The sequence below is a fragment of the Leuciscus leuciscus genome (genome assembly GCF_965113295.1).
Source record: "Leuciscus leuciscus genome assembly, chromosome: 3".
NCBI classification, from domain to species: domain Eukaryota; kingdom Metazoa; phylum Chordata; class Actinopteri; order Cypriniformes; family Leuciscidae; genus Leuciscus; species Leuciscus leuciscus.
In genome coordinates, this window is record NC_138727.1 from 9,490,660 (window position 1) to 9,516,824 (window position 26,165).

The 26,165-nt window shown below is 37.8% G+C and overlaps 2 protein-coding genes across 3 annotated transcripts in view; both read right to left on the reverse strand.

Moving 5' to 3' along the window:
• The window catches only part of LOC309494354 (interferon-induced protein 44-like), a 32,462-nt gene extending 17,491 nt beyond the window's left edge, over window positions 1-14,971 (reverse strand). The window contains exons 1-7 of the mRNA XM_082163672.1: window positions 14,909-14,971; window positions 14,394-14,460; window positions 14,238-14,271; window positions 13,695-13,899; window positions 9,017-9,166; window positions 8,536-8,707; window positions 7,861-7,961 (exon numbers count right to left, since the gene is read on the reverse strand). Coding sequence (XP_082019798.1) covers window positions 7,861-7,961; window positions 8,536-8,707; window positions 9,017-9,166; window positions 13,695-13,899; window positions 14,238-14,271; window positions 14,394-14,436 — 705 coding nt within the window. The 5' untranslated portion in view covers window positions 14,437-14,460; window positions 14,909-14,971. The remainder of the gene's footprint in view (window positions 1-7,860; window positions 7,962-8,535; window positions 8,708-9,016; window positions 9,167-13,694; window positions 13,900-14,237; window positions 14,272-14,393; window positions 14,461-14,908) is intronic.
• A 3,811-nt stretch (window positions 14,972-18,782) lies between these two features.
• The window catches only part of LOC309494350 (interferon-induced protein 44-like), a 132,692-nt gene continuing 125,309 nt past the window's right edge, over window positions 18,783-26,165 (reverse strand). Inside the window, exons 1-8 of one of the 2 annotated variants that reach the window (XM_082163668.1) lie at window positions 23,647-23,708; window positions 23,042-23,116; window positions 22,878-22,911; window positions 22,368-22,572; window positions 20,998-21,147; window positions 20,510-20,681; window positions 20,023-20,123; window positions 18,783-19,751 (exon numbers count right to left, since the gene is read on the reverse strand). In XM_082163668.1, the coding sequence (XP_082019794.1) occupies window positions 19,560-19,751; window positions 20,023-20,123; window positions 20,510-20,681; window positions 20,998-21,147; window positions 22,368-22,572; window positions 22,878-22,911; window positions 23,042-23,093 (906 nt within the window). In that variant the 5' untranslated portion in view covers window positions 23,094-23,116; window positions 23,647-23,708 and the 3' untranslated portion in view covers window positions 18,783-19,559. Of the gene's footprint in view, window positions 19,752-20,022; window positions 20,124-20,509; window positions 20,682-20,997; window positions 21,148-22,367; window positions 22,573-22,877; window positions 22,912-23,041; window positions 23,117-23,646; window positions 23,709-26,165 lie in introns of those variants that run through there. The other variant, XM_082163667.1, reaches the window with a different exon arrangement.

Genomic DNA, 26,165 nt, shown 5'->3' on the forward strand with positions numbered 1-26,165 from the left:
GATGAATGGAAGACCGCGTTCAACACCCCCAGGGGGCACTTTGAATATTTGGTTATGCCGTTCGGGCTTTCCAACTCCCCAGCGGTCTTCCAGGCACTCGTCAATGATGTGTTGAGAGACATGGTAGACCAGTTCATATATGTTTACCTGGATGACATATTGATTTTCTCTTCGTCTCTCCAGGAGCACGTTCAACACGTCAGACGAGTGCTTCAGAGGTTGCTAGAGAATGGGCTTTTTGTCAAGGCGGAGAAATGCGCTTTTCATGCACAGTCTGTTCCTTTCCTAGGGTACATCATTTCGTCTGAGGGAATACGAATGGATCCTGACAAGGTTAAGGCTGTGGTGGAGTGGCCAAGCCCAGATTCCCGTAAGGCCCTACAGAGGTTTCTGGGGTTCGCCAACTTCTACCGGCGTTTTATTCGCAACTTCAGCCAACTAGCCGCACCTCTGACTGCCTTGACCTCCCCCAGAACGGCGTTCAGGTGGTCAGACACAGCTGAGGCTGTGTTTGCTAAACTGAAAGGCCGCTTCGTTTCAGCCCCCATCCTTATTGCCCCTGATCCATCACGTCAGTTCGTGGTGGAGGTCGATGCGTCAGAGGTGGGGGTAGGAGCAGTGCTATCCCAGCGTTCTCCCACAGACGACAAGTTGCATCCCTGCGCGTTTTTGTCCCGTCGTTTATCACCTGCCGAACGTAACTACGACATTGGTAACAGGGAGTTGTTGGCAGTAAAGTTAGCGTTGGAGGAGTGGCGTCATTGGTTAGAAGGGTCGGGGGTACCTTTTATCGTCTGGACCGATCATAAGAACCTGGAATATATCAGAACCGCCAAAAGATTGAACTCCAGGCAGGCTCGGTGGGCACTTTTTTTCGGTCGTTTTGATTTTTCTCTATCGTACCGCCCGGGTTCCAAGAACATCAAACCCGACTCTTTATCGCGTATTTTTGACCATACCGATCGCCCGTCTACTCCCGAGTGCATTTTACCCGAGACCCTATTTGTCTCCACACTCACATGGGAGGTCGAGTCGAAGGTCAAATCGGCCTTAGAAGGGGTAACGCCTCCGCCCGGTTGCCCACCGAATCGCTTGTTTGTGCCGGAGGGATTACGGTCCGACGTTATTCAGTGGGGTCATTGTTCCAACGTAGCTTGCCACCCAGGAGTAAATCGCACTAGTTTTTTAGTCAAGCAACGATTCTGGTGGCCACTGATGGCTCGTGACATTCACAGTTTTGTTTTGGCTTGCTCGGTTTGTGCCATTGGTAAGACTTCCAATCGTCCCCCAGATGGGTTACTTCAACCGCTGCCTGTCCCTTCGAGACCCTGGTCCCACATAGCGCTAGATTTTATCACCGCCCTCCCACCCTCTCAGGGCAATACAGTCGTTTTGACTGTGGTGGACCGGTTCTCGAAGGCGGCTCATTTTATTCCCTTGCCCAAATTACCCTCAGCCAAGGAGACAGCGTTGACCGTTGTTGATCACGTCTTTCGCTTACATGGCCTCCCGATAGACGTGGTTTCTGACAGAGGACCCCAGTTTGTGTCCAAATTTTGGCGAGAGTTTTGTAAGTTACTGGGAGCGACTGTCAGTCTGTCCTCAGGGTTTCACCCCCAGAGCAATGGTCAAACCGAGAGAGCCAACCAAGATTTGGAAAGGGTGTTACGATGTTTGGTCTCCAAGAATCCTTCCTCCTGGAGTCAGCAACTTTCAATGGTGGAGTACGCACACAATACGTTGCCAGTGTCGTCCACGGGCCTATCTCCGTTTGAATGTAGTGTAGGTTACCAGCCACCAATTTTCCCCAGTCTGGAATCCGAAGTCGCGGTCCCCTCCGCTCACGCCTTCGTCCAGAGGTGTCACCGCACATGGACTAGAGCCCGTGAGACTCTACTCCAGGTGGGGGCGCGCACCAAGGCTAAAGCCGATCGCCACCGGTCTAAGCCTCCCGTATACGTCGTTGGTCAAAAAGTGTGGCTTTCAACCAGGAACATTCCTCTCCGCTCCGTTTCTAATAAACTTGCTCCCAAATTCATTGGCCCGTTTACTGTCACCAAGATCATTAGTCCGGTGGCAGTCCGCCTCAACCTCCCCCCAGCGTACAGGAGGGTTCATCCCGTCTTTCATGTATCCAAAATTAAGCCCGTATTTCGTTCTCACATTAATCCGCCTGCCCCGGTCCCCCCCCCGCCGCGACTCGTAGATGGGGAGCCTACTTATTCGGTTAATCGTATACTGGACTCAAGGCGGAGGGGACGCGGATTCCAGTACTTGGTGGACTGGGAAGGTTACGGTCCGGAGGAGAGAAGTTGGGTTCCTGCTAGGGACATCCTGGATCACTCCCTTATCGATGATTACAATCGACAGGTAAGGGTGTCTGGGAACGCCAGGCGGCGTTCCTAGGAGGGGGGGTACTGTCACGGTTCATGGATTCATTGGCTCGCCCTTGCTATGTGTGTGCGTGTTGTATGAATGGGCGTGGCTCATCAGCACGGCTCGTTATCGCTGATGAGCTGATCAACGCCAGCTGTTTTGAATGAGGATGTCCTATATATTGTTTGTCACCTCGTCTTGTCTTTGTCAGATGGTTGTGGAGGTTCCCAGGCACAGCTCACAGTTCTCTCTCCCTCGCTCCAGTTCCCGATTTCCTGTTCTGAGATTCGTCTGCCTGTTCTGTGGATTGGACACTAGTTCCTGTGTTCCCGTTCTGAGTTTCGTCTGCCTGTTCTGAGGATTGTCTGCAGTTCGTCCGTTGCTGCCTGCTCACTGAGTCCTGCGTTGCCGAGCCTGTCATTCTACTGTTTGCCTGACATCTCAACCTGCACTGCCATTTCTATTGTGTTAATAAACACCAGTATTCACTTGCTATTGAATCCTTGACTTTTCCTTCGAGCCATGACATATACGGCGTTTTATGAGTGGGCCAGTGTCGGCTTAAAGCAGTTGCACTCGCGCTGGCTCATATACGGCGTTTTATGAATGGGCCAGTGTCGGCTAAAAGCGGTTGTATTCGCGCTGGCTCATATACGGCGTTTTATGATGGGCCAGTGTCGGCTAAAAGCGGTTGTACTCGCGCTATAACTTACTCGGTATAGCTGTGTGTATTTACCATCGGCCCGAGTTCGTTTTGTCACAAGCGGGCCACTTGAAAAAAGGTTTTGGCGGTTAATTTAAATCCTGAGGAAGATCCTGCAGACGCAGACCAACGTTTTCGAGAGGAATCATTCATCTGAAAAACGAGTGAGTAATTTATCCATTAATCCATTAATTTGTTGTTATAGTGCTGTTTGATGTATTAACGTTAATTGTCAAGATAAATATAGTGTTTTTTTTTTTAATATATATATCTAACGTTAGATCAGATGTTTACGATGATAATACGTTACTTCAGAATATCCATTCGGTCCCGGAGAGAGTGTTGATGAGCTACGGTCTCTTTTTAGGATAAATTTGAGTTTTTTTTTTTTATTAGAAAAACTGCTGTGCTGTTGGCTGTTGATCAGTGCACTGGATTTTGGCTAATGAAATGATATTAAGTTATATTCCTGTGCTCAAATTTAGTCAGTCAATTCGTCTTTTTCAACGAGTGATTAGTTCATAGGAGTCGAATCATAAGAGTCGGACTATGCTTTCGGCGCCATAGTTCTCTATACAGGCGACTCTTTCTGATTTGATTCACTAACCTCTCAAAAGAGTCATTTATTTGTGAATCGAACTACATTGACCACAGTGTAGGCTACTACACCCGCGGAGACAACGTGTAGGCTACAATCTGAAATAAAAAATAAGATTTATTTGGTTTTAACACTCCTGTGGGAACTCCGAAATGGAAAAGCGTTATAGATACATAAGAGAAGCTGCAAAATAAGTGCAGCTTCTTAATTCATTGTCTTTGGCACGTCTTGTGTTCTTGAATGTAGCGTAATCTGCTTTATTTTATTTATTTATTTATTTATTTATTGCGTAATCTGCTTTAGAGCAGGTGCATTTTAGAGTTAAAGAAAAAATTAAAGCGTAGGCCTATATCACTGTGTAATGTTATTAAAATGGTAGTTCTTGACATTTTGCTGCAGAGGGGATGTTGACTTACAATAATTATGAACGCACTGTTTGGAATCTGACACTTTTTACAGATATTTTGGTAACACTACAATAATTGGTTTCATTCGTTAATGTAGGTTTAACTACATTAGTTAAGATGGACTAAGAATGCACAATACTTAAAGCATTTATTAATCTTAGTTCATTTTCATTTTGACATTTGCTAATGCATTATTAAAATCAAAAGTTGTAGGCTATTTGTTAAGATTAGTCAATGCACTGTGAACTAATTTTTATTATACATTTTTATTGTATTTTTGTTAACTAATGTTAACAAAGATTAATAAATATACTGTAACAAATGTATTGTTCATTGGTAAAGTTAGTTAACACATTAACTAGCCTAATTTTAACAATTGAGACCTTATTGTAAAGTGTTACCGATATTTTAAACTGCTGTGTGAACTCTGGCAACAACATTTGTTAAACCTATGTGCTTAGACTAATGCTTAAGATCATATTGACCTCACAATATCTATTCCTTTATTTAAAAGGTGCAGTTCAGAGAAACCCTCACAGCTAATGCTGCTGAGATGGAGATCAAGGGATCATGGACTGGCAGCAGATTGAGGGGCAGACACAAGATAAGTTTAAATCTATTTAAAAACACACACCTCTTTAACCTAGCATAAACATAACACACTCTCACATTTCTATAATTCACATCTGTTAAAGGATTGTTAGGCTGCATAAATTCGGTCAACCAGAACCGGAAACACTTCCCATAACACTAAATGTACTTGTTACATCGTAAGAAGAATGGCATCTACGCTAATGTTAGTCTCTCTGTCTCAGTCTTATCCCAAGGTTACTGTATTCAGCCAGATCTAGTCCATATCCAGACCAGATGATGGACCTGCACCCTCAGATGACCACAACAGCCCTGAATGCCAGACGAGAACATCACGACTAGATGAGACCTAGAAACAAACGGCGTGAAGACCCCTTTGACACAACAGTCCTCGGCACAGTCATCGGATCAGATCCACGAGAACCAGACCAGTCCTCCGCACAGACCCAACGGCCAGCTTCAACTCCCTTCAACTTCGCCTTCACATTAGAGGTTTTCACATTGGAGCTGTGAGTGTAAATTTTATTGTACAAGTACAAATATCTATTGTACAAGTTCTCAAATTCACATCTACATGCTCTCGAGTTTTGCTACTCTTTTCCAACCTTCAAGCAAAAGGAGCTGAATATAATACTCTGAATGATATCAATCCACAATCTGACTTGTGAAGCGGCCTGGATCCTAACACACACACCATGTTTGTTGTTTGATCAGAGGAGAACTGGCCCTTTGACTGAGCCTGTTTTTCTTTCTCCATTCTGTCACTGATGGACTCTGGCTTGCTTAGTTGGGGACACTTATTCTTAATAATATTGATCTGCCTGCATTAAAGGAACACTCCACCGTTTTTTGAAATAGGGCTTATTCACTTTCTTTCCTACATTTAGATAGGTGGGCAAATGCATTTTTGTCTCAGTGCATGCATTGTTTTAGTTTGACAGGGTCGGCGCTAGCTTAGCTTAGCACAATGAATGGAATCCTTTGTTGCCAGCTAGCATGTCCTGAGTAAAAGTGATATAATTTTTTTTAAAAACCCACCTAATTACTTCTTGTGGCCTGCGTATTCACAACAAGTACAAATAGTGATGCAGATTAACACTAGGCAATTTCCTAGGCAGATATTGACTTATATATTAAGGACTATATTAGGGGGAAGCACAGGCGAAGCACTGCTACTTGGGCGTGATATCTCTGCGCCCAAGTAGCAGTGCTTCACCTGTGCTTCCCCCTAATATAGTCCCAAGTCAATATCTGCATAGGAAATCGTCTAGTGTTAATCTGCATCACTATTTGTACTTGTTGTGAATACGCAGGCCACAAGAAGTAATTAGGTGGGTTTTTAAAAAATTTTATATCACTTTTACTCAGGACATGCTAGCTGGCAACAAAGGATTCCATTCATTATGCTAAGCTAAGCTAGCGCCGACCCTGTCAAACTAAAACAATGCATGCACTGAGACAAAAATGCATTTGCCCACCTCTCTAAATGTAGGAAAGAAGGTGAATAAGCCCTATTTAAAAAAACGGTGGAGTGTTCCTTTAATAATAATGACACCATTATATGAGAACTGAACTGAGCTGGACGATGACATCACTGTTTTCTGCAGAGCTGCTTAATAATGAAAATGAACTCTTTTTATAATTGATATACTTTATACAGTTATTGAACATAACTGAATCAACACTGAACTGACTTCAGCTGAACAATGACACTATTTTCTTTTTAGAGCAGCTTTACAGCCAAATTGAACTGTTTGCATCATTGATCATTGTCCTGTTTAACCCTGTAAAGCTGCTTTGAAACAGTCATTACTGTATATAGCGCTATATATTTAATGGTGACTTGACATTTGCAAAAGGAATTTATTTAGTGTTAAAGAGAGTAAAAGATAGTTTGTGTGTGAAAGAGTGATGTTTTTCTTTTAATCATATACAGTAAATATAATTTACTTATTATTTTGTAGTTTAAAAATTGTGTTGTAAATAAATGTTAATAGTGTAGGCTATTTGTTCATTGTTAATACATGCTTATATTAAAGTGTATTTGTTAATTTTATAATAAAAACCCTTAATCTTTTTAAATGGTTGAATTTGTGTTTCACTGCCAGTTTCTGGGCCACATCTGGCCCGGGGACCCAGCCGACTCTCAGCCAGATCTGTCTTACAGTGCCTGGGCCAGACCTGGGCCATATCAATAAATAAGAGTCACTTTACAGGGTGTGGGCCACATCTGGCCCGGGGACCCAGCCGTCTCTCAGCCAGATCTGTCTTACAGTGCCTGGGCCAGACCTGGGCCATATCAATAAATAAGAGTCACTTTACAGGGTGTGGGCCACATCTGGCCCGGGGACCCAGCCGTCTCTCAGCCAGATCTGGCTTACAGTGCCTGGGCCAGACCTGGGCCATATCAATAAATAAGAGTAATTTTACAGCGCCTGGGCCACATCTGGGCCAGAGGAAGTTGTTTGAGTCCGTTTTCAGTGTGTTGGGCCAGTTTTGGGCCGGGGACCCAGCCAGAACTGGGCCAGAATTGAAGCAAGGATGAGGCCCAGAGGTGGGCCAGACAAATTTTGCTACCTGGGACCCATCTCCACCCCCTGATCCCTAAACCTACCCCTAAACCTACCCATCTCCACCCCTTAATCCCTAAACCCACCCCTAAACCTACCAATCTCCACCCCTTATATCTGGATCCAACTCCGCCCCCCGGATCTCGTGTACTGCGTGCATTGAGGTGCTACTGGAGAAAACCGTCAGGCGTAACCAGGGAAACCAAGTTATTGTTTGTAAAAACATTAGATTTCGATTGTAAAACGAATTAAAATATAAACTAATGTTTTAAAAATGTGTTATTTGGCAAGTGACCATGGTAATATATATATATATATATATAATATATAGGTAGGCTACTTTTTTTTTCACATAGCCTAGGCCTATATATATATAGGTACTTTTTTTTGTATACAAAAATAAATAAAAGAGAAGAGAGTATAATACAGGTCAAGTCACACCTAGTCTGTCACATGTGATATGCAATGAGTTTGAATCCTACATTGATGATAATTTGTTATTATATATTATCAAAACCTTTAATTTTCAATGGAAATTACAAAAAACAGAATATACCAAAGCCAAATTTATTTACCATGGTAAAAAAAAGAAAAGAAAAAAGCACAGTAGGCTACCTTCTGTTTAATTTTTTTGCTTGTGTAGATCTTCTTAAGATCTTCTTTAACTAGTGGACATGCTTCATCCACTTTGGTCAGGATTATGACTTGAGGAATGCCTGTGGTACAATGAACAATAACTACAAATATTCCACAAAACAAAATAACTAAATTTACACAAATTATGTGGTTAATAAGTTTACATCCCCTTTGTTCTTATTATGGTGTGTAGCATCCCCGATGATCATGACTATTTGTATGTTGTGTGATGTTGTTCACAAATCCTGACTTTGTCTTGAGTAGTGAAGCTGTCCACTGCTCATTGGAGAAATCCTCCATGTCCTGCACATTCTTTGGTTTTCTGGCATCTTTTGCACATTTAAGTTTTTCCACGCAGTTGCTATTATGTTGAGATCCAGTTTTTCACATTGAGGACAATTGAACAAAAGGTGCAAATATTCACTGATGCTCACATGATATTAAGAGCCAAGGGGGTGTAAACATTTATAAACAGGATGATCAGAGTAGTTTCTGAAGGGCAGAGCTAATAATGATGAACAAATCTGATCTTTTATCTCTTAAATGTGTACAAATTATGCAATAATCTTACACAGTAAAACTCATAACGAGGTATGAAAACTTGCACACTTAATTGTACATGATATTTTGCGAATAAAGGTATAGATGACTTACCCAAGTCTCGTGCTTTCTCCCGAACTACTATCATCTCCCTAATTATGTCCTCATTCATCATAGAAACAGTGTCAGCAGGAAGAACAGCCACCAGACAGTGAATCCTGTCTTTCAGAGTGGGGTTCCTTTTGTACCTTGGGTCGTCTTCTGTAATCGGTCTTGCTGTGTTAAACTGAAGAGATAGAAGCACTGAATAAACTAGAACATATGCTGAATTATGGAAAAAACAACAACTTTGAACTGTAAAGTTTAAACTGTAAAAGACCACTTGAAATATTGTAGTGTTGCGACCATGATACTCTTTTGCACTAAAAATCAATGCCAATCTGGAATTTTTAAAATTTAAAAGATTGTTCTGGTGGCTTTGCATGCATTTAATTTCCACTGTTGTCTTCATCATGTGGCTATTGTAAAGTTTATCATAGCGATTTATGAAAACTCATAATGTTTACATTTCTTAAATGAAATTAAATTCACTTACAAAATAACCATCGTTGATGTGACCATTTAGTAATTTGTTGATGTCATCAGTCTGTATTGATCCACATTTATTGTGCATACCAGCGATGTCAGTGAACGTGAAGGGAAAGAAAGAGCCCGTCCTGTCCTTCTTCACTTTATATGTTTTGCACTGAAAATTACATTTAAGCAAATTTTTTATCAGTTTATGAATGTACTACACACACACACACACACACACACAAAATATATATATATATATATATATATATATATATATATATATATATATATATATATATATATATATATATACTGTATAGTTCAGTCATGAAACTCTTCCGATCAGCTGATTGGATCTCTTAAAGCCGGCTGCATTGGCCAATAATCTTTTTGATTGACCTTATATCTACATAACCTATATTTCCATCTTGAACCCGCTCAACTCAGTGCAGCCGCAGCGCACCATTGGAATTGGAACACAAATAAAAATAAACCTTTACAGTTTCAGAGTATTTTAAGTTGTTTCTGCTGTTATAATGAGACAAAATCATTTGGCATTGTAAGTAATTGGCATTACAGTCCAGTGATGAAATGTGCATGTCCTGGAAATGGGAAGCCTCAGGTGCCACTTCACTCACTGTCTCCTCGTGGAATGGTGAAGTAGACTCAGATGTAGATGGTTCTTTTTCTCCTTCTCGGACATGTAAATATACCAAACAAGTATTGAACCGTGACCCCAAAACCGAGGTACGTATCAAACCGTGACTTATGAGTACTGTTACACCCCTAATATATAGGCTACAACGGGGCTAAAGGTGCACCGGGGTAAAAGGTACATTTGACTTTATTCTCTTTTAAACCACTAGATGGCACAAAATTTCAGCTCAGCACTTTTCTTAACAACAAATTTGGCTGATCCTTGATGCCATCTTGGACAGCAATGTTTTTTTTTTTTAAATGTTGTAGATTTATGTAGTAAAAGAGACCCAATGAAATTATTAATTAGGTCTTGTTTTGAGACAAAGGTCTTGTTATTGATTTTCAGTTTTGTTCAAGGCAATTAAAGCAACAGTTTTTCTATAACGGAATGTAAAAGTATTTGAGCCCGATCTCATGAAAGTGCGTATCTATAGCACAAATTATATTTCTCGTGTCATTTATATGCCAAAAAGAGTTTTTGCATACATATGATACGCAGTTTTCGCGTGCATATGATACGCGCTTTATGGCGTGTAATACGCACGCACTCCTCACCCCTAATCCTACCCAAGGGGTTTACAGTGCGTAATCATTTGAACGCAAAAACTCTTTCTGGCGTATAAATGATATGAATAATATCATTCGTGTTATAGATACGCACTTTCATGAGATCATGTTAGGTATTTGGGGTAAAAGGCACCCCTGCTGTTTAGGCTAAATGCACAATAATTAACATGATAATAAATAGCTCTCTGACTTTTCCATATGTTGACTTAACGTGGTTAGATTCAGATGGTAAATATCATAGATTAAGTTGGGTGTCCACCTTGGAGAAAATCACTATATTTATAATGAAACCATATTTAAAAATATAATATTAATCATATCATATAATAAAATATCATATATATTTGTTACTACTGCATATAGCTATATTATATAATTGTGGGATCTCATTCAATGCTTTCAGACTTTTTAAAATAATTTTGTTTCTGTATTATTAAAATGAACTAGTTGTTTCATGTCAATTTTTTTTCGACTTCATTCTGTGTTCATTGTGTTCAGTTTCCCGCCACTCCTTGTCTCCATCATCACCATCAACATTAGTTAATTTGGTTCAGCTGTGTGTAGTTAATTATCTTTTTGTCAGTCCCATGAATATATTCCCTGTGTTCTCCCTCTCTGTCGGGTCTCATTGATGTTTGGTTGTGTGTTTTCTCCAGAGTTTTTTCTTGTTCCAATGTGTTTGGTGTTAAAGTCTTCCTTCCAAAGTTCTTCCTTCCAAAGTTCTTCCTCATCGTCAGGGCCGGATCTACCATATGGGCAATCTGGGCACGTGCCCAGGGGCCCTTGCGCAGAGAGGGCCCCTTTTTTTTTTTTTTTTTTTTTTTTGCGTCACGTACCTACATAAAAATAGTATACACAAGGCTTGGCCTCGATCTTGATAATTATCCAATCAGAATTTTTTAAAAGTGTATATTACATTATGTGATCTCTTATTCATGCAAATGCTTTTAAACAATCCATGTGCGACAAGACAAAGTGTGACTGTGACACACACACATTCACAGACACAGAAAGACCCGCGCGCGCCAGTATCGTGCGCACAGACAACACGCCAGAATACAGTTATCTTTCGTGCTTGAACTTACAATAACACACACAATTATGCCAAAATGTCCGTTTTGTCGAGTATCTTCATAACATAAGAGCTGTGACACACTGGATGCGTGGCGTGACGTGAGCGTGGCGTTTCTGTTGCGTGTCAGCTGCGTGGCGGCTGCGTCGCGTTTTCCATGTCTTTGCACACCAGAAGCGTGTCTGACGCGGCGCTGCTGCTGCTAGGTGACATATTGGTGATATATTTGACACATGGGGAGAGAGTTGTGGAAGGCCTATACTTCATGTTAAACATAAATATATAGCAGCAAAGACAACGTCGGCAGTGTTGACGGCAATATAGGCTATAGAATATTTCGTTCTGTATTGACAGGTGCAGACAGTATTTGAAAATCGATAATATTTTTTTAAATTGCATTTATATTTGCGTTTATGTCGAACCCTAGACACTTTCAAGCATCAAAATGACATTTATTAATATGTATTCGTGTCAAAATGTCATATAAACATCTTTTCCTATTCAATTTTGCTTGGAAACGCTTCCAAGACGCTTGCGTGTCGCGTGAAAAATAGGCGTCGGTTCTATTTCTAGCATGCACGCGTTTTCCGCGGCCGAGTTGTGAGAGAATGACCCCTCATTTACCCCTCATTTACACTGCACACCTCTGCGGCGCATTACGGCTGCGACACGGCTACCGGAGCTGATCGCGCCCATTCTAGTCAATGCTTGTGTTTACACCGGCCGCGACGCGGCGCGTTTCAGAAGCTTCCCAGAAACGGCTCTCCGCGCCGCTTCGCTAAATATAGGCGCCTAGTCTATTTTTGACGGACGCGCGTCCAAGTCGCACCGGAAATACAAAATAAAAGTAAAAAAACACTGTCAATTTCAAAATTAACACCATGTGCAGACTCTCGATTGTATTGCACACCAATATATCCTTGGTAGAAAGCATAGACTGTAAGGTAGAAACCCCCAAAATCAAGAAAAATCACGTCGGACAGGCAAATCACGTGGTCTCGCGCATCCAGTCGCTCCGCTTCTGAAATGCTCCTGGTGTGAGTTGGCACCGCGTCGAGGACGGAATAAAACCTTGTCGCAGACGTAACGCACCGCACACGTGTGCAGTGTAAATGAGGGGTGAATGAGGGGTGAGGCGCGTGTGAGATCCGCGTCTCCGTCAGCTGGTCTTAAAGAGACAGCAGCCAATAAAGCTTTCTGACAGTAAAGTTAATCAAAAAAAAAAACAAAAAAAAAAAACAACAGAGAAAATGACTCACTGCTGTTGACTAAAGGTTTTTTTGTTTGTTGTTGTTGTTGCTATAATAAGGATTAGTCTATATTTAATTTATAATTTATGCAGTGCAGTTTGATGACTTTATTCAATTTCGGTATATGTCCTAGGTCTACCTGTTAGACAGGCACAGGTAAATATGACATTTATTTTTAACTCTTGTATTATTGAGACAAATAACAATATTTTAATTTTAAATTATTTTATTTTGAAAACACAGTGCATTTAGTTGTTGTTTCTAGTTTGAGTTGAGAAATAGGCTACAAATTTAAGCATTATCACTAATCTGTCTGTGTGTGCATTTTACTTGAGAAATAAGCAAGTTAACTCATGAAACCATTTGTTTACTATATCGCAATCGCAATATTGACCTCAATAATCACAATATGACATTTTCCCCAAATCGTGCAGCCCTACTTTTCAGAAATTTTTATTTTGTATCATTGTCTTGTGAACTAGTCATTCAGCTTTTGATCAATAGTGATTGGCATGTTAAATCCCACAGCTGGGCCACCTGTGTGTGTGTTCCTTTGGAGGGTGTGGTTTTCAGGTAGGGGAGGGGGCCCAGGAGCTTCAGTGCCCAGGGGCCCCTGGGGGTACTAATCCAGCCTTGCTCATCGTGAGCATTTCTGAGTACCACCATCCGTAACGCTAGTGCTGTCAAATCGATTAGTCGCTTCTAACATAAAAGTTTTTGTTTATATAATATATGCGTGTATATATTATGATGTGTGTGTGTGTGTGTGTACACACACCCATAAATGCATATATATGTGTGTGTGTTTGTGTATGTATACACACACACACACTATATGTATATGTATATGTATATGTATATGTGTATATATATGTGTATATATATATATATATATATATATATATATATATATATATATATATATATATATAGATGATATAAATATACACACATATTACATAAAAACTTTTTGTAAAATGAACATATTTTATTGACAGTATATTTACTGTACAAAATGAATTATTTAATTTATCAAAATAAACTGAAAATAGTACAATATTTATGTATGTATTAAAAATACATTTAAACATAGGTATCAATATTTTTACCTCTGAAGTGAAACTACAACCAGTAGCTACTGAATGTGCCAGAGCTCTGGTAGTGATGCGCCCCTGGAGAGCAGAATTCACAGAGTTGAAGAAGCTTGATTTTCCAGCACCCTGTGGTCCATGCAGAAGAATTCTGAGAGTGTTGACTTCTTCGTTCCCAGGTTGGAAGTTGTTTATTGTTGTCAAAAGGTTTTGTCTATCTTTACTAGACAGGGAGTTTTAAAAAGTGGCCTATGAATAAGCATAATGCTAACAGATTCATAGACAATTTAGAATTTAGAAATCAATATGCAGAATAAAAGTGTGCAAATAGAATTTCAGAACTGAATAGAATTTGAAATATTATTATTTTTTTGTAAAAGGCTCATTTTGCTCATTGTCTATGCACAATTTGTTGCCTGAGACAATGGTCATTCAGTTTAGTGGTCAAAACACAAAATATTTCACCAGAATGCTGTGATTGACAAATCAGAATCAAGTATTCCCGAGAGTTGAGTAATAAGTATAACGTGGTATAGGAAGGAAAAAGTTTTCAGAGCTTACTTCCAGTACATGGACCTCCAGGGTTTATCAAACTCTAACAAAGAGAAAATTGAATTAATGTAAACTTTTATTTGATTTATTTTGTTTTATTTTTGCACAATACATTTGCTGAGTTCCAAGATTATTTAAGCACCGTTTCATAAAATCTGCGTTTACCTGGAGATGAAAGAGGAGGACTGGGTTTTTTAAGTGACCACATCCTAGCAACACCTTTGTCCTTAAACTATAATATAGACATAAAATATTCAATAACATAATTTAAATGATCAAAATGCAGCAGGAGCTAACTAGGAAGTTTTGAGTTCTAAAACTTACAGTATATTTTTTATAATACAATGACCTCTTATATGTTAAAAAATGTTCTGCCATAATAGCACAGTAGCAATAATTTTGTCATAAAATAAAACCTTGTATATTCTTACAAATAAAATTATTCATCATATATCTCTATTCACATCAAACTCATCACTGTAGTTACTATAATTTATAATAGAATAATGTATTTGACACTATCATCCAACTCATTCATTTTGTAAAACTTCAGCACCAAGTCTAATGCATGTTTTAAGTTCCCACAGAGGGATATGGGTGGTAGTAGACTACTGTACCGATACGCAGTATAACGTTTACAATTCATTTTTATTCTTGTGGAAAGGTGAAATGAGTCCTACCTTTTAGTCAGTCTGACAGTGTATGACGCCTTTGTTCTCTGTTTCAGGAACCTCACCTGTAACTGACTCAATTCATAGTGGTTACTTTCAGTTTTGAAATCACCTGCTTCTCACTGTTTGCTTTAACACTGGTCAGAATCAAAGAGCAATAGGACTTGTAGGAACAATAAGCTTGTAAAAACAGTGAACAAACCAAGACTGACATGAAATATTTTCTTCACACACTCTCAGAAAAAAAAAAATACAAAAGCAGTCAAAATGTACCATTTAGTTACTAACTGTCAGGTTTTGGGTAAGGGATGAGGCAAGTACTCAAGATGCAGAAACAATGGGCTTTTTATTTAATAATAAAATAAAACAAAAACAAACAAAAACTACCCCATAGGGGGAAAACATGACTGGCAGCTTGACTGGACAGGAGCACAGGGAAGGGCAGGAACAGTCAAGGAAACATACGACTGGAATATTTGATGACGAACTAGCAGTGGACTGCAAACATAAAGAGAATAAATAGGGCGAGCAACCAAAGCAGGTAACAAGGGAGGACAGGTGGGGCAAATTGAACCAATAATCAGATAACAAGAAAGGCAGAGTTAGACAATAGCCTGGAGAGCACATGGCACATAGAAACAAACATGAAAAGCTATGTGCACCACACTCACAAGCCATGTGCTCATATACAATATGACAACATGAAAGCACACAGACAATGAAAAACATGAGCATTGTGCAACACTGCACAATACAAAACAAGAAAGAGCATGAACTTTGTGCTATACAGAACACATGCTGACAGAATAGCGTATGGCCAGTGTAACGGAGGCCAGCTAGTAGTCATTGTGCGAGTAAACCTCACTCCTCTGATCTCAATAGGCGCTCTAGCGAACGACGCAAGATGCTGCAGTCTTTAGCCTCCTTGTTAGAGCACCTGACTCTCACGCCAGAGACACGGGTTCGAGGCCCGCACAAAGTGGGGCGAGGAGGACCTGGGTGGAGGGGTTACACCAGAACAAACTTGAAACTGCAAACTTGAAACCTAGCTCATCTCATGCGCTCACAACAAAAGACAAACACATGGAGCCAGTGGCATAGCACAAGAACCGAAACCAAACTAGACCAAAGTGCCGGTATACGAACACCACACTCCACACACAAAACAACTCACTTACGTTTACACAACAACGATGTACTAAAAACTGAAAAGTTTTAACAAAATTGTCAAAATAATCCACGTTCACACGGATCCGTGAAAACGACTAAAAACGCTGTAGTATGCATGCCAGGCCAGTAGATGGCGATGTCTCATCTAAAAGAAACACCGCACTTACTAATACATACTAATACGCATGCGCATGACGTCACTATTTAAAAAAATTCGCATTTTGTTTACACAGAGACGATAACAGTATAATTTTCAAAAACTAGCAATTTGAAACCCGTTTTCAAAACGCTGTTGATGTGTAAGTTAATTGCCAAAATGCATAAAATGTTTTCCATTTTTATTTGAAAACTGTGTTGTGTACACAGATTTACGTAAATGCCCCCAAATCATTTTTAAAAATATATATTATGTATGAAATACTTTTTTTTTTTGTTCTGTACATTTGTTTTACAGTTAACTTAAATTTATATGTTTAAATTTATGCATCCCAAAGAAATGTAACAAAAAAGTTTGACATTTAACTGGTAAGATATATTGTAAATGGACATCAAATGATAGGCCTATATTGTTGTTTTTCTTATGTTATTATGTAACTAAGTGAGAATGGCAGTACTGAAAAATGCTTTTAAAATACTTTTTTAAAGGTGCAATGTGTAATATTTCTGAGGATCTATTGACAGAAATGCAATATAAGATCCATAACTATGTTTTCAGTGGTGTATAAAGACCTTAATGAACCGTTATGTTTTTATTACGTTAGAATGAGTCATTTATATCTACATAACCCCTTCTATGAAGGTCGACATATTGTGACGTCATGTTTCTACCGTAGCCGATAGCGAACAAATAGCGCTACAGAACAGAGCGCGATTCGTCACTAACTTGAATGAGAAGCAGCAGAAAAAGACGCAGCAGACTCAGACGACGACATCTTTTATCCTACGTCGGCCACCGTAGCTTCTCCTTCGAGTTTGCAAATGGAGGGATAGGCCGTGAGTGACTGGCTTTTTGCAATTCGCCAACCCTTAGCACTAGATGCTGCTAAAAATTACACACTGCACCTTTAAATCAGATGATGGAAATAGAGATTTGGAAATATTCTCAAAGTTCATGGATAATGGAGGAGAATTACCAGAAGAAGAGACCAAAGATGAGGATGAGGACGATGATGATGAAGATGAGGTCAGTCAAAAGCCAACAGATGGATTGATTATTTAGCCTGATATTAGGTGCACTTTTTGATTTGAGTAATATAGTTGGTGTGTTTCTTTCTGCTTTTCAGGTGTCAGGTGAATCGATAGAAGAGTCACCAAAATCTACCAATGAAACAAGCAAAGATGAGCTGTAAAAACAAGGCATAAATCAAATCCTTTGTACTGAACCAGATCAGTGTGAGATTTATGCAACATGAGCCAAATGTGTTTTATCAGATTAATGTCATTTCCTCTTCACTGGACCATTACAACAAACTACATTCCTGACTAAATTGAATAAAAATAGCTTAAAATTGTAAAGGTTTTATTCATGGTCCTGATGGTCTATAATTTATTTCTGTGGTGTGGGATCAGTTAGACACTATCAGTGTCAGTATTGTAAGGACAAAGGTTAGAACTAGGCTGTGAGAGCAGAAATGAGAACTCAATCAGGAAATACACTTAATGTCATAAATCCAGAGAAAATCACAAGAGGGATTTACCGAAAGACAGGAGAGTTTGGTTTTAACATATCAAACACTGAGGAACAGAGCAACCTAAATACACTCACAGGAAACAAGGCACAGTGAGAACAATAACACATGATACAAAAGCGGGAAACTGAAATGAAACACATTGAGGGCCTCTAGTGGCCAAAACTATAGGCCATAAACCTAATAAGTATTTGGCTTCAGAAAATTGTATGGGTGAATCTCACAGAATTGTCAAAAACATGACTGGATTGAAGCCTTTTTTTTTTTTTTTTTTTTTTTTTTAAATAAAAGAGCCTATTTTTAAGAAATAATAATTTTTTAAATGACAATCAATAACATTTTATGTTGAAAAAAATGATTACTGTAATGGCATTTAAAAAAATATATATAAATATAAGGTATCATTACATCACAGTGGTATGTTTTACCATTTAAAGTATGCAGAATTAAATGTTACACATTATTGTATTGCAGTATTTTTTCTGTTTTTAATGTAGGCTAATACAATACAAATTACTGTACTAGCCTGCTATGAGAGAATCGAATCCCCATTGAGAATAATGGGAAATGTAAACATTGTCTTTTTTATCTTTTGATTTTGTGGTAAAATGTCACCAGAAAACTGCATTTTGTGAGTTTCACCCTGATTTTTTTGTGAATTTGATGATGTCATAGCCTTTATTTTCACAGTAAATAATGAATGAATTCATTAATATCCCTTGGCCACAATTATATGAATTTAAATGAAAAATGTAATATTTCATTTCATAAACAACACAGCAATTCACTTTCACAGGAGCACCATGACACATCCGTGTTGTATAAAGGAGAGCATTGTTGTGTGAATGCGTGTTCGTTGTTCAAGATGAATTAATAATTAAAATAAAGTGGTAAATTATGTTTAAAAGCTCTCTTAATAAAGCTCTCGTGGCACTATATAAAACTGAGGTTAAACCACTGGAGTCACATGGATTTCTTGAATATCTTTCTGGGGATTGAAAGTTGCGTAGCTGTCAATGGAGGGACATAAACCTCAGATTTAATTTAAAAGATCTTCATTTGTGTTCCGGAGATGAGCGGAAGTCTTACGGGTTTGAAACGATATGAGGGTGAGTAATTAATGACAGAATTTTCATTTCTGGGTTAACAAATGCTTTAACTCAAACTAAGGCACATTCCTCCATAGGAACAGATAGGAGTCAGCATTTTTCTGCTTTCGGATGCAGCCATTGCATGAGAAAAAGCAGATCAGCAGGGATTGATTTTAGCACACTTTGGGCAAATTCCTAAAAGTGTTTTTGCGCCCATTAAAGGGGCGTTTCCAAACGAAAATGAACAACTGAATCCCTTCACAAAGGGCCCTTCCACACATTTTTTATTATATGAGAACAGAAAACAGCAACAAACAATACATCTGCATTTCCCTAAACCCAAAATAACACAATATAACAATAACAAGTACATATAGCCTATGTGGATTATTTAATCTCTAAAAGCAGTTTGATTAGCATACCTCACCCACAGAGAAAGAAACACACATCTTTACTGATATTAGTAAAGTACAGTATACATCCTGATTATGAGCTACATCATTACAGTATTCTTAAAACAACATATAAATACCTTTATCTCTGTTTACTGGATATTGATATTGTTATAATAGTAGGCTATTGTTATACAAATAACTACCACCAACAGCAGATGTATAAGTGACTACAATCTTCTGCATTACTTTAACATATAGGCTATAGCATTGTTATATCACTGCATGCATAATTTGTCCAGTCAAGAAAACCTCCTGCTCAAAATGGAAGCAGGCATACATCATTGTCTACTTGGTCCTCCACATGGTCATTGGCAAAGTTTACAATATTTTGCAATGCATCTAAAATCAGAATATCAGTTGTTGTGTTAGTGGTGCGTTCCTCATGGTAGTTCTTCACAGGATAAATGCAGTTCACAGGAACACCCAGTCTGCAAGAACACTCCTCCATCTGCAAAGAGAATATATAGACATATAGACATATATATATATATATATATAAAAATAGATCTAGGTACAAAAATAAATAAAAGAGAAGAGAGTATAGGTCACACCAGTCTGTCACATGCGATATGCAATGTTAGAATCCCACATTGATCATTCATTATTATATATTATCAAAACCTTTCATTTTCAATGGAAACGACAATAAACGGTGATATACCAAAGCCAAAATTAATTACTGTATTTACCATGGTAAAAAAAAGAAAAAAGCACAGTACCTTCTGTTTAATTTTTTTGCTTGTGTAGATCTTCGTAAGATCTTCTTTAACTAGTGGACATGCTTCATCCACTTTGGTCATGATTATGACTTGAGGAATGCCTGTGGTACAATGAACAATAACTACAAATATTCCACAAAATAAAATAACTACATTTACACATCTTTTGCACATTTAAGTTTTTCCACGCAGTTATGTTGAGATCCAGTGCACAGTTGAGGACAATTGAACAAAAGGTGCAAAAATTCACTGATGCTCACACGATATTAAGAGCCAAGGGGGTGTAAATATTTGTATACAGGATGATCAGATAGAATGATGTTGTTTCTGAAGGGCAGAGCTAATAATGATGAAGAAATCTGATCTTTTATCTCGTGTATAAATTAGGCAATAAACATACACTGTAAAACTCATAACGAGTATGAAAACTTACACACTTAATTGTACATGGTATTTTTGTGAATAAAGGTATAGATACATTACTTACCCAAATCTCGTGCTTTCTTCCGAACTTCTCTCATTTCCCTAATTATGCCCTCATCCATCATAGAAACAGTGTTAGCAGGAAGAACAGCCACCAGACAGTGAATCTTGTCTTTCAGAGTGGGGTTCCTTTTGTACTTTGGATCTTCTTCAGTAATTGCACTAAGTGGGTTAAACTGAACAGACAGAAGCACTGAATAAACTGGAACAAATGCTGAATTAAAAAAAAAAAAAAAAAAAAAACTTTAAACTGTAAAGTTTAAACTGTAAAAGACCACTTGAAATATTGTAGTGTTGCAACCATGATACTCTTTTGCACTAAAAATCAGTGTCAATCTGGAATTTTAATTAATCTAAAAGATTGTTCTGGTGGCTTTGCATGCAATTAATTTCCACTGTTGTCTTCAACATGTGGCTATTGTAAAGTTTATCATACCGATTTATGAAAACTCATAATGTTCACATTTTTAAAATGAAATGAAATTCACTTACAATATAACCATCATTGATGTGACCATTTAATAATTTGTTGATGTCATCAGTCTTTATTGATCCACATTCATTGTGCAAACCGGCGATGTCAGTGAACGTGAAGGGAAAGAAAGAGCCCGTCCTGTCCTTCTTCACTGTATATGTTTTGCACTGAAAAATATATTCAAACAAAATTTTGATCAGTTTCTATGAATGTACTATATATATATACATTGTTCAGTCATGAAACTCCGATCAGCTGATTGGTTCTCTTAAAGCCGACTGCATTGGCCAATAAATCCTTTTGAAGGATCTTATATCTACGCAACCTATTTATTTCCATCTTAAACCCACTCAACTCAGTACAGCTGCAGCGCACCATTGGAATTGGAACACAAATAAAAACCCTTAATGATGTCTTAGTCTTGTCTCTATGACCATAAATTACTATTTTAAGTTGTTTCTGCTGTTATAATGAGACAAAATCATTTGGCATTGTGCTGATTTGTGTCATGGAAGTGTCATTACAGTCCAGTGATGAAATATGCATGTCCTGGAAATGGGAAGCCTCAGGTGAGACTCAATCGCTCTCTCTTTGTGGAATGGTGAAGGCTCAGATGTAGATGGCGCCTTTTCTCCTCGGACATGTAAATATACCAAACTAGTATTGAACCGTGACCCCAAAACCGAGGTATGTATCAAACTGTGACTTATGTGTAGGCTACAACGGGGCTAAAGGTGCACCGGGTTAAAATACACATTTGATTAAAATACACATTATTCTATTTTAAACCACTAGATGACACAACATTTCAGCTCAGCACTTTTCTTAACAAATTTGGCTGATCCTTTATGCCATCACAGCAACAAATTAAAAAAAAAAAAAATTAAAAAAAATTATGTTGTAGATTTATGTAGTAAAAGAGAACCAAATAAAATTATTGACTATATTTTGAGACAAAGGTCTTGTTATTGATTTTCAGTTTTGTTCAAGGTAATTAAAGCAACAGTTTTTCAATAACGGAATGTAAAAGTATGGAATTTGGGGTAAAAGGCGCCCTTGTTGTTGGGACTAACTGCACAATAAATTAAATAGCTGGCTGACTTTTCCATTTGTTGACATAACATGGTTAGATTCAGATGGTAAATATCATATATTCATTTAATCAGATAATCACCAGATTTATAATGAAACCATATTTTTAAATATGATATTAATCATATCATATAATAAAATATATTTATTTGTTACTACTGCAAAGCTATAATAAATCAATGTGGGATCTCATTCAATGCTTTCAGACTTAAAAAAAAATTGTTTCTGTATTTTTTTTTTAATTAACTATTGCTGTCAAATCGATAAATCGGTTATATTTGTACAATATTTTTACCTCCAAAGTGAAACTACAACCAGTAGCTACAGAATGTGCCAGAGCTCTGGTAGTGATGCGCCCCTGGAGAGCAGTATTCACAGTGTTGAAGAGGCTTGATTTTCCAGCACCCTGTGGTCCATGCAGAAGAATTCTGAGAGTGTTGACTTCTTTGTTCCTGGGTTGGAAGTTGGTTACTGTTGTCAAAAGGTTTTGTCTATCTTCACTAAACAGGGAGTTTTAAAAGGTGGGGAGTTTTAAAAAATTGTTAACTTGCTTGACAAATAAAATTCAATATGCAGAATAAAAGTGTGCAAATAGAATTTCAGAACTGAATAGAATTACACAGAATTTGAATTCTTATAATTTTTGTAAAGGCTTATTTTGCTCATTGTCTATGCACAATTTGATGCCTGAGACAATGGTCATTCAGTTTAGTGGTCAATTCATTGACAATTCAGAATCAAATATTCCTGAGAGTTGAGTAAAGAGCATAACGTGTATAGGAAGGAAACAGTTTTCAGAGCTTACTTCCAGTCCATGGACCTCCAGGGTCTATCGTACTCTACCAAAAAGAATATTTAATTCATTTAAACTTTTTATTTATTTATTTAATTTTATTTTTGCATTATTGCACAATATATTTGCTGAGTTCCAAGATTATTTAAGCACTGTTTCATAAAATCAGCATTTACCTGGAGATGGAGGAGGAGGATCAGGGTTTTGGGATTTTTTAAATAGCCACATCCTAGCAACACCTTTGTCCTTATCTATAAGTAGAGATAAAATATTTGATAACATAATTTAAATGCAGCAGGAGCTACTATAGTTTTGAGTTCTAATACTTACAGTATATTTTTATAGTACAATGACCTCTTATATGTGAAAAGATCAAGGAAAATTTTGATCCATTTAACATTTATAAATTAGTCAGTTACGTTATATTTTTGTCATTTTCTGCCATAATAGCACAGCAGTAATCATTTTGTCATGAAATAAAACTTTGCATATTCTGACAAATAAAATTATTCATCATTTATCTATTCACATCAAACTGTTTACAACAGTTCATAACACGCTTCTTGCTGTTATCACTCCAGTTACTATCATTTATAAAAGAATAGTGTATTTGAGACTATTATCCAACTCATCTTTTTTGTAAAACAGCACTAAGTCTATTGCATATTTTAAGTTTCCACAGAGGGACAGATACTTGGTATGTGGGTGGTATATAGTAAACTACTGTACCCATAGAACAATTACAATTCATTTTCTTGAGAAAAGGTGAAATGAGTCCTACCTTTTAGTCAGTCTGACAATGTATGACAACTTTGTTCTCTGTTTCAGGAACCTCACCTGTAACTGAATGAATTCATAGTGGTTACTTTCAGTTTTGAAAAATTAACTGATTCTCATTGTTTGCTTTAACATTGGTCAGAATCAAAGCGCAATAGGAGTTATGAACTAGATTAAAAAGTTCGTAGAGAACTTTAAGTTGGCTTTAGAAAGTTTGAAGAAGTTTGAAGTTTAAAGTAGTAGGTGGTTGTCAGAGTGTTGATATGCGGTTGCTAAGGTAGTCTGGGTGGTTGCTAGGGTGTTTCTATGTGGTTGCTAGGGTGTTTGGGGTGTTTGCTAAGGTACTTGGGATGGTTGCAAGGGTGTTGCTATACGGTTGCTAAGGTACTCAGGTGGGTTGCTATGGTGTTTTGGGTGGTTGCTATGCTGTTGCTAGGGTGTTCTGTGTGGTTGCTGTGTGGTTGCTAGGGTACTCTGGATGGTTGCTATGCTGTTGTTATGGTACTCTGGATGGTTGCTAAGGTGTTGCTATGCGGTTGCTAAGGTACTCAGGGTGGTTGCTATGGTGTTTTTGGTGGTTGCTATGCTGTTGCTAGGGTGTTCTGTGTGGTTGCTAGGTGGTTGCTAGGGTACTCTGGGTGGTTGCCAGGGTGTTGCTATGTGGTTGCTAAGAAAAAAGAAAGAAAGAAAGAAAGAAAGAAAGAAAGAAAGAAAGAAAGAAAGAAAGATTAGGTAGAAAGAAAGAAAGAAAGAAAGAAAGAAAGAAAGAAAGAAAGAAAGAGAGAAAGAAAGAAAGAAAAAATAAAGATTAGGTAGAAAGAAAGAAATATTAGTTAGAAAGAAAGAAAGAAAGAAAGAAAGAAAGAAAGAAAGAAAGAAAGATTAGTTAGAAAGAAAGAAAGATTAGTTAGGAAGAAAGAAAAATAAAGAAAGATTAGTTAGAAAGAAAGAAAGATTAGTTAGGAAGAAAGAAAGATAGATTAGTTAGAAAGAATAAAGATTAGTTAAAAAGAAATAAAGAAAGAAAGATTAGTTAGAAAGAAAGAAAGATTAGTTAGAAAGAAAGATAGATTAGTTAGAAAGAAAAAAGAAAGAAAGAAAAGAAAGAAAGATTAGTTAGAAAGACAGAAAGAAAGATTAGAAAGATTAGAAAGAAAGAAAGAAAGAAAGAAAGAGAAAGAAAGAAAGAATAGGTTAGATAGATAGATAGATAGATAGATAGAGTTTATTAGTTTAGAGTCTCAATGGCTTATATATAGTATATACCATTTATTAATTTATGAGTTTATAAGTGTACGAGTTTATGAATTTAGAGTTTATAAGTTTAAATGAGTCTAAAGGGGGTCGCACACCGGACGAGAAGCGCAGCACCACGTCTTTAAAATTCGAACACATTATTCTCTATGAGTGTACACACACCGGCGGCACCATTCGGCGTCTGCCCAGCGGCGCCCAGCTACGGCTCAGGACCTTGTTCAAAATCCTGCTAAGCCAAAGAGCGCCATTTACATAGTTTTATATTAAATGTACATTTATTTGTCTCAAATCGTCGTTAAATGTATATACTGACTTCACCCTGTGCTGCAATATACATTTAGTTTTACATTCATTTACAGAAATCAGCTGCGTGGATGAAAACGGTCAGGTAATATTCTCAATTCATTCAGTTAACGGACGCTCTGAGGTAAAGTGTTCAGACTGCAGACTTAGCAACGATTGTATTTAATTGTACAGTACAATCATAACATAGTACAGACATTATCTTAATTCTGTAATGTCCTTAAACATAACAATATTGCTGGCCATAAACTGAGAAAGTGCGCGTCTGGTGTGCGATACCTCGAGTTGTCCTAGACGCGACGTGGCGCTGCACTTCTCGTCCGGTCTCGTCCCCTTAAGAGTTCAGAGTTTAGAGTTTATTAATTTATGCGTTTAAGAGTTCATTAGTGTAGATAGATAGATAAGTGTCTTAGATGAGTTTATAAGTTTAAATGAGTCTCAATGGCTTATATAGTATATAGAATGGCAGTTTGATTGAGTCTAGGGCTTCAAGGAGTTTAGATTAGAATTTTTGATTGTTGGGGTGTCACGAATCAGGGGCCTGTTTCAGAAAGGAGGTTCAACCAACTCTGAGTTAAAACTTGAACTCTGAGTTGACTTACCCTGAGATGGGAAACTCTGAGTTTTCGGTTACAGAACAGCTGAAATGAGTTAGTTCAATCAACTCTGAGTTGACCTACTCTGAGTTAAGCGCGTGCACCACAACTATAAAAAGCCATTATCAATGGAGCACAGATATTATGAGTCACCATGGCAACAGCGCCAGACAAAAAGAGGTCTGCACGTTTCTCACCTTTACATTTTAATTAGTTATACAGTGTTGGGTGTAATTAATTACCAAGTAATCTAAATACTGCAATTTAATTAAAGGGATTTCTCTTAATTATTCTGTAATTTAAAGTAAAATCTGATGTAATTGCATTAGACTATAGAACAATTCTGTATATTTAACATACATTTTTA